General features: G+C 49.1%; 1 protein-coding gene across 2 annotated transcripts in view; it reads left to right on the top strand.

Moving 5' to 3' along the window:
- The window catches only part of TM7SF2 (transmembrane 7 superfamily member 2), a 122,065-nt gene that overhangs the window by 61,313 nt on the left and 49,260 nt on the right, over nt 1-11,492 (top strand). For both annotated transcript variants that reach the window (XM_063944851.1, XM_063944850.1), the window contains exon 7: nt 5,372-5,491. In XM_063944851.1, the coding sequence (XP_063800921.1) occupies nt 5,372-5,491 (120 nt within the window). The remainder of the gene's footprint in view (nt 1-5,371; nt 5,492-11,492) is intronic.

Raw genomic sequence — 11,492 nt, 5'->3', positions numbered from 1 at the left:
GCTCCTCATACACACTTCACACTCCGGTCACTGAGGGTGCAGGGCGCTGGGGGGGGGGTGCCCTGAGAAGCAATAAATACACCTTGGCTGGCAAATATATCACAATATATAGCCCCAGAGGCTATATATGTGATAAATACCCCTGCCAGAATCCATAAAAAAGCGGTAGAAAAGTCTGCGAAAAAGGGGCGGAGCTATCTCCCTCAGCACACTGGCGCCATTTTCTCTTCACAGTGCAGCTGGAAGACAGCTCCCCAGGCTCTCCCCTGTAGTTTTCAGGCTCAAAGGGTTAAAAAGAGAGGGGGGGGCACTAAATTTAGGCGCAATATTGTTTATACAAGCAGCTATTGGGGGGAAAAATCACTCAGTTATAGTGTTAATCCCTGCATTATATAGCGCTCTGGTGTGTGCTGGCATACTCTCTCTCTGTCTCCCCAAAGGACTTTGTGGGGTCCTGTCCTCAGTCAGAGCATTCCCTGTGTGTGTGCTGTGTGTCGGTACGGCTGTGTCGACATGTGGGATGAGGAAGGTTACGTGGAGGTGGAGCAGAGGCCGATAAATGGGATGTCGTCCCCTGTGGGGCCGACACCAGAGTGGATGGATAGGTGGAAGGTATTAAACGACAATGTCAACTCCTTACAAGGCTGGATGACGTAAAACAGCTGTGGGACAGCCGGCTTCTCAGCCCGCGCCTGCCCAGGCGTCTCAAAGGCCATCAGGGGCTCAAAAAAGCGCCCGTTACCTCAGATGGCAGACACAGATGTCGACACGGAGTCTGACTCCAGTGTCGACGAGGTTGAGACATATACACAATCCACTAGGAACATCCGTTACATGATCTCGGCAATAAAAAAGGGGTTACACATTTCTGACATGAACCTAAGTACCACATAAAATGGGTTTTATTTTTGGGGAGAAAAAGCAGCCAGTGTTTTGTTCCCCCATCAGATGAATGAATGAAGTGTGTAAAGTAGCGTGGGTTCCCCCAATAAGAAACTGGTAATTTCTAAAAAGTTACTGATGGCGTACCCTTTCCCGCCAGAGGATAGGTCACGTTGGGAGATATCCCTTAGGGTGGATAAGGCGCTCACACGTTTGTCAAAAAAGGTGGCACTGCCGTCTTAGGATACGGCCACCTTGAAGGAGCCTGCTGATAAAAAGCAGGAGACTATCCTGAAGTCTGTATATACACACTCAGGTTATATACTGAGACCTGCAATCGCCTCAGCATAAATAGTGCTGCTGCATCGTGGTCTGATACCCTGTCAGATAATATTAATACTCTAAGACAGGGAAAATAGTTTGCTAACATAGAGCATATTAAAGACGTCGTCTTATATATAAAGGATGCACAGAGGGATATTTGCCGGCTGGCATCCAGAATGAATGCAATGTCCATTCTGCCAGGAGGGTATTAGAAACCCGGCAGTGGACAGGTGATGATGCCTATAAAAGGTACATGGAGATTCTGCCTTATAAGGGTAAGGAATTGTTTGGGGATGGTCTCTGGGACCTCGTATCCACAGCAACAGCTGGGAAGAAAAAAACAAAACATTTTTTACCTCAGGTTTCCTAAGCCTAAGAAAGCACCGTATTTTCAGGTACAATCCTTTCGGCTTCAGAAAAGCAAGCGGGTCAAAGGCGCTTCCTTTCTGCAGAGACAAGGGAAGAAGGAAAAAGCTGCACCAGCAGCCAGTTCCCAGGATCAAAAATCTTCCCCCGCTTCCTCTGAGTCCACCGCTTGACGTTGGGGCTCCACACAGGTGCGGTAGGGGCGCGTCTCGGGAACTTCAGGGACCAGTGGGTTTGCCCACAGGTGGATCCCTAGGTTCTGCAAATAGTATCACAGGGATACAGGCTGGAGTTCGAGGCGACTCCCCCTTGCCGTTACCTCACCTCAGCCTTGCCTGCTGCCCTCGGAGAAAGGTAGTACTGGCGGCAATTCACAAGCTGCACTTCCAGCAGGTGAAATCTAGGTACCCCTTCTTCAACAAGGCCGGGGTTACTATTCCAAAATGTTGTGGTACCGAAACCAGACGGTTCGGTGAGACCCATTCTAAAATTGAAAGCCTTGAACACCTATATACGAAGGTTCAAGTTCGAAATGGAATCGCTCAGGGCGATTATTGCGAGCCTGGATGGTATCACTGGACATCAAGGATGCTTACCTGCATGTCCCTATTTACCCTCTTCACCAGGAGTACCTCAAAATTGTGGTACAGGATTGTCATTACCAATTCCAGACGTTGCCGTTGGTCTGTCCCCGGCACCGAGGTATTTACCAAGGTAATGGCCGAAATAATTATCCCGTACTTGGACGATCTCCTTATAAAGGCGAGGTCCAGGGAGCAGTTGTTCGGCGGAGTAGCACTATCTCGGGAAGTGCTACAACAGCACGGCTGAATTCTGAATATTCCAAAGTCGCAGCTGGTTCCTACGACGCGTCTACTGTTCCTGAGTATAGTTCTGGACACAGAACAGGATAAAAAGGGTTTCTCCCGGAGGAGAAGTCCAAGGAGTTGTCGTCTCTAGACAGAGACCTCCTAATACGTATACAGGTGTCGGTGCATCAATGCACGCGAGCCCTGGGAAGGATGGTAGCTTCTTACAAAGAAATTCCATTCGCCAGGTCCCATTCAAGGATTTTCCAGTGGGATCGGTTGGACATGTGGTCCGGGTCGCATCTTCAGATGCATCGGCGGATAACCCTGTCTCCAAGGGCCAGGGTGTCGTTGTTGTGGTGGTTGCAGAGTGCTCATCTTCTAGGGGGCCGCAGATTCGGCATACAGGACTGGGTCCTGGTGACCACGGATGCCAGCCTTCGAGGCTGGGGGGCAGTCACACAGGGAAGAAACTTCCAAGGCTATGGAAAAGTCAGGAGACTTCCCTACACATAAATATTTTGGAACTAAGGGCCATTTACAATGCCCTAAGTCAGGCTAGACTCCTGCTTCAACACCGGCCGGTGCTGATCCAGTCAGACAACATCACGGCGGTCGCTCATGTACACGACAGGGCGGCGCAAGAAGCAGGATGGCGATGGCAGAAGCCACAAGGATTCTCCGATGGGCGGAAAATCATGTGTTAGCACTGTCAGCAGTGTTCATTCCCGGAGTGGACAACTGAGAAGCAGACTTTCTCAGAAGACACGACTTCCACCCGGGAGAGTGGGGACTTCATCCTGAAGTCTTCCAAATGATTGTACACCGTTAGGAAAGGCCACAGGTGGACATGATGGCGTCCCGCCTCAACTAAAAGTTACAAAGATATTGCGCCAGGTCAAGGACCCTCAGGCGATAGCTGTGGACGCTCTGGTAACACCGTGGGTGTACCAGTCGGTGTATGTGTTCCCTTCTCTGCCTCTCTTACCCAGGGTAATGAGAATAATAAGAAGGAGAGGAGTAAGAACTATACTCATTGTTCCGGGTTGGCCAAGAAGAGCTTGGTAACCAGAACTCCAAGAAATTATCTCAGAGGACCTATGGCAAGGGCCTGTCTGTTTCAAGACGTACCGCGGCTGCGTTGACGGCATGGCGGTTGAACGCTGGATCCTGAAGGAAAAGGGAATTCCGGAGGAAGTTATCCCTACGCTATTTAAAGCTAGGAAAGAAGTGAACGCTAACCATTATCAACGCATATGGCGGAAATATGTTGCGTACTGTGAGGCCAGGAAGGCCCCAAAGGAGAAATTTCAGCTAGGTCGATTTCTGCACTTCCTACAGTCAGAGGTGACTATGGGCCCACAATTGGGTTCCATTAAGGTCCAGATTTCGGCTCTATCGATTTTCTTCCAAAATGGAACTGGCTTCACTGCCTGAAGTTCAGACATTTGTCAAGGGAGTGCTGCATATTCAGCCTCCTTTTGTGCCTCCAGTGGCACCGTGGGACCTCAACGTGGTGTTGGGTTTCCTAAAGTCACATTGGTTTGAGCCACTCAAAACCGTGGATTTAAAATATCTCACGTGGAAAGTGGTCATGCTTTTGGCCTTGGCTTCGGCAAGGCGGGTGTCAGAATTGGCGGCTTTGTCATGCAAAAGCCCCTATTTGATTTTCCATATGGATAGGGCAGAATTGAGGACTCGTCCCCAGTTTCTTCCTAAGGTGGTATCAGCTTTTCACTTGAACCAACTTATCGTGGTGCCTGCGGCTACTAGGGACTTGGAGTACTCCAAGTTACTGGACGTAGTCAGGGCCTTGAAAATTTATGTTTCCAGGACGGCTGGAGTCAGGAAGACTGACTCGCTATTTATCCTGTATGCACCAAACAAGATGGGTGCTCCTGCTTCAAAGCAGACTATTGCTCGCTGGATTTGTAGCACAATTCAGCTTGCGCATTCTGTGGCTGGCCTGCCGCATCCTAAATCTGTAAAAGCCCATTCCACGAGGAAAGTGAGCTCTTCTTGGGCGGCTGCCCGAGGGGTCTCGGCTTTACAACTTTGCCGAGCTGCTACTTGGTCAGGGGCAAACACGTTTGCAAAATTCTACAAATTTGATACCCTGGCTGAGGAGGACCTTGAGTTCTCTCATTCGGTGCTGCAGAGTCATCCGCACTCTCCCGCCCGTTTGGGAGCTTTGGTATAATCCCCATGGTCCTTACGGAGTCCCCAGCATCCCCTAGGACGTCAGAGAAAATAAGATTTTACTCACCGGTAAATCTATTTCTCGTAGTCCGTAGTGGATGCTGGGCGCCCGTCCCAAGTGCGGACTGTCTGCAATACTTGTATATAGTTATTGTTAACTACAAGGGTTATTGTTGAGCCATCTTTTGAGAGGCTCTGTTGTGTTCATACTGTTAACTGGGTATATTATCACGAGTTATACGGTGTGATTGGTGTGGCTGGTATGAGTCTTACCCGGGATTCAAAATCCTTCCTTATTGTGTCAGCTCTTCCGGGCACAGTATCCTTACTGAAGTCTGGAGGAGGGTCATAGTGGGAGGAGCCAGTGCACACCAGGTAGTCCTAAATCTTTCTTAGCTGTGCCCAGTCTCCTGCGGAGCCGCTATTCCCCATGGTCCTTACGGAGTCCCCAGCATCCACTACGGACTACGAGAAATAGATTTACCGGTGAGTAAAATCTTATTTTAATATCCCATTGATGCAGTTGAATAAATTGGTGACATTTTTGTTTCTCAATCTAATCATAAAGCTGAAACATGCCAAGAATTGTCCCCTAAGGTGCACACACATTCTGTGCAAACATTTGTATTTTGTGTATGAGATGGGAGGAGGAGGAGCGGCCAATGCCCGCCTCAGGCAGCATAATCCAGACACACCCCTGCCTCTCGCTAAACTGCAGCTGATAAGGATCTGAAAGATATAACAACGTGAATTGTGTTTTCCTCTCTGACATATAATCCGTTACATTCCAGTGTTTGGTAAATCTGTGCTTCATGATGAAGGAGGTTGAGCTCCGTGGTTCCCCCTCCCTGTCGATGATCTTAGTGTGTGGATTCCAGGGCCTTTATGTCATTGATGCTTTATGGCATGAGGTAGATATTTGTCATCATCATCATTATTATTATTATTATTAGTTGTCTACAGTACGTATATTTTGTCATGTTGGATGTATGCCAGTTTGTGTAGCGTAGTTTGTGTCTGCACACCCAGAGAGCGCACACACATGCGCCTATGCAGGCCGGCCAGTACCTGTAAAGGTAGTAGAGGGGAAAGAAGGGTGGCCTAACATGAGCATAGTACGAGAAAGACATGTTTGCAGAAATGTGTGTCTTGCAGACCTGCAGAAACACGCATATAATCCTGTTAGGAGAACTTGTATCTTTTTTTCTCATACGTCCTAGAGGATGCTGGGGACACTTCAAGAACCATAGGGTATAGACTGGATCCGCAGGAGACATGGGCACTTTAAGACTTTCAAATGGTGTGACCTGGCTCCTCCCTCTATGCCCCTCCTCCAGACTCCACTTTAGATCTGTGCCCAGGCAGACTGGATGCACTCTGAGGAGCTCTTCTGAGTTTCTCTGAAAAGACTTTGTTAGGTTTTTATTTTCAGGGGGGTTCATTCCCAGAGCCCGTCGTCACCCCCCTTGCAGAGCCAGAAGTCAGAAGACAGGTGAGTAGAAGAAGAAAAGAAGACTTCAGTGACGGCTTCTGAGGTGCCGCACAGCGATCGCGCTGCGCGCCATGCTCCCACACACAGCGGCACTGTAGGGTGCAGGGGGGGGGGGGGGCCCTGGGCAGCATATAAATCCTCAAAAAGGCACTGGCAAGAGGGGACATAAGTGCCAAGGCACGGTCATAACCCCCGCCAGTATAAATATACGTTGGAAAATAGCGGGATGAAGCGCGCCATTGAGGGGCCGGAGCTTCCTCCTCACAGCCACACAATACACTGCTAGACATAGGCAGGGTGCAGGGGGGGTGCCCTGGGCAGTTAATACACTTGTTTTTGGCAAAATGGGCATAAACACACTCTGTCCTACCCCTGCCAGTGAAATTAATTATTTAATTAGGAGCGGGAGAAGTGCGCCATTATGGGGGCGGGGCTTCTTCCTCACTAAGCCAGCACACTTCTCAGCACCATTTTCTCCTCAAGAGAAACGCTGGTCCTCCCTTCACTACTGATTTGTATCAGGGTGCATATAAAAGGGGGGTGGGGGGCGAGGTATATGTTATATTATAAAGCGCTGCAGGTCTGTTTATGTTATATTTCGCAGATTTGTGTGTTTACACTGGGGTGTGAGCTGGCTAATCCTTTTTGTGTTCCCCTGACAGAGGTCTGTCCCCTATCAGTCCCAGTGTGTCTGTGTAGGTGTGTGTGATATACGTGGGTGACACATCTGAGGCAAGGAATTCCTTCACGGAGGAAACCGTTTGGGGACACAGAGTTGTAAGGTGGTGACGCTACCGGCACACCAAGAGCCTGCATGGATGCATGAAATACGTGGTGGTATGCATCATATCATTAAGAGATTATATAAAGCTGTATCTAATGCTGCATGCTGAATATGTAGAAGATATGTTGGTCAGCATTCTGTTCTTCCATCTGAAGGCGACCCTCTCTGGGTCACATGAAGTCCATTTAAATGTTATGGCTACTGCTACCGACACAGACTCTGAGTGAGTCCTGTATCGACGATGGGGACTCCAGGGAAATAGATCAACTCCCTCCGACGTGCGTAATATATTCTTTCCCGGCAGTCACCCCCTGTGTTAGACAGTGCACGGTCCAGGTTGACAAAGAAGGTAATTCTCCCTGCTCCTGGCACGGCTTCACTAAAAGATCCGGCAGACCATAAGATCAAAACTACATTAAAATCCATTTATGTTGCTAATGATACACTGCTCAGACCCACTATTGCCTGCGCGTGGGTGAGTCGTGCTATTGAAAAATGGTCAGAATGTGTGTCCTCAGAGTTTGACACGATTGATAAAGATAAGATGCTCCTTAAGTTAGGGAATATCAAAGACGCTGCCGCCTATATGCTAGAAGCGATGAAAGATATTGGACTCTTGAGTTCACAAGCCGCTACCATAGCAGTATCGGCTCAGCGGGCGTTGGGAATTCGCCAGTGGAACGCGGATGCAGATTCTAAAGAGAAATATGGAGGCTCTCCCATATAAGGGGACGCCTTATTTGGCTATGGACTGGATGCATTAGTCTCGGCGGCTACCGAAGGTAAGTCAACATTTTTGCCACCTGCACTGGCAAAAAAGATCACCCTCACATGCAGTCCTTTTTCTACCCAGTAAGTACAAAGAGACGTTTCCCCTTATTCGCAGGATGGGGAAGAGATGAAAAGATGTCTACAACGGCTTCAGATTCCAAGAACAGTAGTCTACCCCTGCTTCTGCCAAGTCTACAGCATGACGCTGGGGATCCCTCGTGGGAGGTAGCTTGGGTGGGGGCACGTCTAAAAACTGCTCAGTCAGGATTGGAGTCAATCTGACCTGGATCCCTGGGTGTTACAAATAGTGTCCCAGGAATACAAACTGGGGTTTCAAGACGTTTCCCCATGCCGATTTTTTAAAAGTGACCTTGCCAACATCTCTTTCATAGAGATAAGCACTTATAACGGTAATTCACATTTTAGTCCAGGACCAGGACATAGTCCTGGTGCCTGGGTCACAACAAAGGGAGGGGTTTATTCAAGCCTCTTTGTAGTTCCGAAAACGGAAGGCTCAGTCTGACCGATCCTGAACCTAAAATCTGAATCTCTACTTGAAACGTTTCAAGTTCAAGATGGAATCACTGGGGGCAGTGTTTTTCCAGTCTAGAGGAGGGGGATTACAGGGGGTCAGTTGACGTAAAGGATGCTTACCTACACGTTCCCATTTATCCTCCTTACCAGGCTTAGCTGAGTTTCGCGGTTCAGGATTGCCATTACCAATCCAGACGTTACTTTTCGGTTTCTCCACGGCGCCGAGGGTTTTCACCAAGGTGTTGGTGGAAATGATGGTTCTCCCACCTCAAGAAGGGGTCAATATAATTCCGTATCTAGAAGATCTCCTGATATAGGTGAGATCCAGTGAGCGCGTGGTACGAAACATCGCACTCTCCCTGTCCATACTCCAACAACACGGTTGGATTATACATTTTACAGGAAAGATTATTTTGTCTTTCGGGACGATTATGGACAGGGTAGTTCAGAGAGTTTTTCTTCCGGTGGAAAAGGCTCTGGAAATCCAGAAAATGGTAATACTAGTTTTGAAACCATCAACAGTGTCAATCCATCAGTGCAAATATGGTGACTGCCTACGAGGCCATACAGGTTGGCAGGTTTCATGTCTGGGTATTCATGGGGGACCTGTTGGTAAAGTGGATCCCACCTACACATGCACCAGAAGATAGTCCTGTTGTCGAAAGCCAGGAGTTCACTCCTGTGGTGGCTACACAGATCGCACCTATTAGAGCAGGCATGTCCAAACTGCGGCCCTCCAGCTGTCGTGAAACTACATATCCCAGCATACCCTGACACAGTTTTGCTGTCAGAGAATGCTAAAGCTGTGTCAGGGCATGCTGGGATGTGTAGTTTCTCAACAGCTGGAGGGCCGCCGTTTGGACATGCCTGTATTAGAGGGACGCAAGTTTGGAATTCAGGACTGGGTCCTGGTAACCACGGATACAAGTCTCCGAGGCTGAGGAGCTGTCACTCAAGGAAAAACTGCCATGGAAAATGCTAAAGTCAGGAAGCCTGCCTTCAGAGGAACATGCTGATATTGAGAGCCATTTACAAAGGTCTTCAACAAACGGTACATCTTCTTCAAGATCATCCCGTGCAGATCCAGTTGGATAATGTAACAGCAGGGCGGAATGGAAAGCAGAGCGGAAATAGCAGAGGTGACGAAGGTTCTCCTCTGGGCAGGAAAACGTGTAAGGGCTCCGTCTGTAATTTTCATTCCAGGAGTCGATCTCCAGCCAGGTGAATGGAACTTCCACCAAGAAGGCTTCGCAGAGGTGACAAGTCTTTGCGGAGTTTCTCAAATAGACATGTTGTCATCTCGTCTCAACGAGAAGCTTCAGAAATATTGTTCCTGGTCAAAAGACCCTCGAACAATAGCATTAGATGCACTGGTGACCCAGTGGCTATTCCGGTCAGTGTATGTATTCCCTCCACTTCCACTGTTCCCAAAAGTTCTCGGGATCATAGGAAGAACGAGGTTTCGGGCGAAATTTCATGGCTCAGACTGGCCAAGGAGGGCTTGGTGCCCTGATTATTTAAAAAAAAAAAAAAAAAAGAGGATCCTGGACCTCTTCCTCTTCGCAAGGACCTACTACAGTAGGTGCCGTGCGTGTACCTGGATTTACCGCGGCTACGTTTGACTGCATGACTGTTGAGCGCCGGATTCTAGCCCGAAAGGGTATTCCCAAGGGAGTCATCCCCACTCTTATTCAGGCCAGGAAAGTAGTAACGTCTAGACGTTACCACCATCTTTGGTGAAAATATGTGTCTTCGCGTAAATTCAAGATAGCTTCAACGGCAGAGTTTTCAGTTAGGGTGTTTTCTCCATTTCCTATGGGCTGGAGGGAATGCTACATGTAATTGGACTCCATTAAGGTCCAGTTTTCTGCATTGGCAATTTTCTTTCGAAAAACTATTGGCTTCCCTTCCGGAAGTTCAGTCTTTCGTGAAAGGTGTGTTGCGCATCTACCTTCCATTTGTGCCTCCAATGGCACCTTGGGTTCTTAATGTGGTGTTGCAGTTCCTTCAATCACGTGGGTTTGAACCTTTTACAGAAGGTGAAGTTGCTGTTTCTCACTTGAAAAGTGGTCATCCTGTTGGCTTTGGCATCTGCTAGGCGGGTGTCTGAGTTGGGGGCCTTATCTCACAAGAGCCCTCATGTGATCTTCCATGAAGATAGAACTGAATTGAGGACACGTCAGCATTTTCTACTGAAGGGGTTGTCCTCTTTCTACAGGAACCGACCTATTGAGGTGCCTGTGGCTACTGACGTCTTCGCTGAGTCAAAGTCTCTGGATGTGGTTAGAGCTTTGAAAGTTATGTCGCCTGGATGGCTCAGATTAGGGAAACAGAGGCTGTTTGTCCTGTATGTTCCAACAACATTGGGTGTCCTGCTTCCAAGCAGACCATTGCGCGCTGGATCTGTAGTGCGATTCAGCATACTCATTCCACGGCTGGATTGCCGTTACCGAAATCGGTGAAGGCCCATTCTACTAGAAAGGTGGGCTTGTCCTGGGCTGCTGCCCAGGGGTTCTCGGCATTACAACTTGGCCGAGCAGCGGTTTGGTCGGGTTCAAGCACTTTTGAAATGTTTTGCAAGTTTGATACCCTGGCCGCTGAGGGGGTGGTCTTCTGTTTGCCGGCGGTCGGGCTCCCGGCGCTCAGTATACCGGCGCCGGGAGCCCGACAGCCGGCATACCGACACTTATTTTCCCTCGTGGGGGTCCACGACCCCCATAGAGGGAGAATAAAATAGTGTGGCGTGCGTAGCGCGCCACAGTGCCCGTAGCGTGGCGAGCGCAGCGAGCCCGCAAGGGGCTCATTTGCGCTCGCCAAGCTGTCGGTAAGCCGGCGGTCGGGCTCCCGGCGCCGGGATGCTGGTCGCCGGGAGCCCGACCGCCAGCCAGCCGTAGTGAACCCCCGCTGAGGACCTCATGTTTGGTCAATAGGTGCTGCAGAGTCATCCGTGCTCTCCCGCCCGTTCTAGAGCTTTGGTATAAACCCCATGGTTCTTGAAGTGTCCCCAGCATCCTCTAGGACGTATGAGAAAATAGGATTTTAATACCTACCGGTAAATCCTTTTCTCATAGTCCGTAGTGGATGCTGGGTGCCCGTCTCAGTGCGTACTGTATCTGCAGTTATAGGTTGTGTTACGATTTTTGTCAGCATATTGCTGCAAATTCTACATGCTGTTGGCTTGTGTTCTGTTGAATGCCACGTTCTGCGGCATGCTTGAGGTGTGAGCTGGTAAGATGCTTACTGTGGTTTAACAATAAATTCTTTCCTCGAAATGTCCGTCTCCCTGGGCACAGTTCCTTAAACTGGAGTCTGGAGGAGGGGCATAGAGGGA

The sequence above is a fragment of the Pseudophryne corroboree genome, chromosome 11 (genome assembly GCF_028390025.1).
Source record: "Pseudophryne corroboree isolate aPseCor3 chromosome 11, aPseCor3.hap2, whole genome shotgun sequence".
NCBI classification, from domain to species: domain Eukaryota; kingdom Metazoa; phylum Chordata; class Amphibia; order Anura; family Myobatrachidae; genus Pseudophryne; species Pseudophryne corroboree.
Note: the sequence above shows the minus strand (reverse complement) of the source record. Positions and strands in the feature narration are given on the sequence as shown.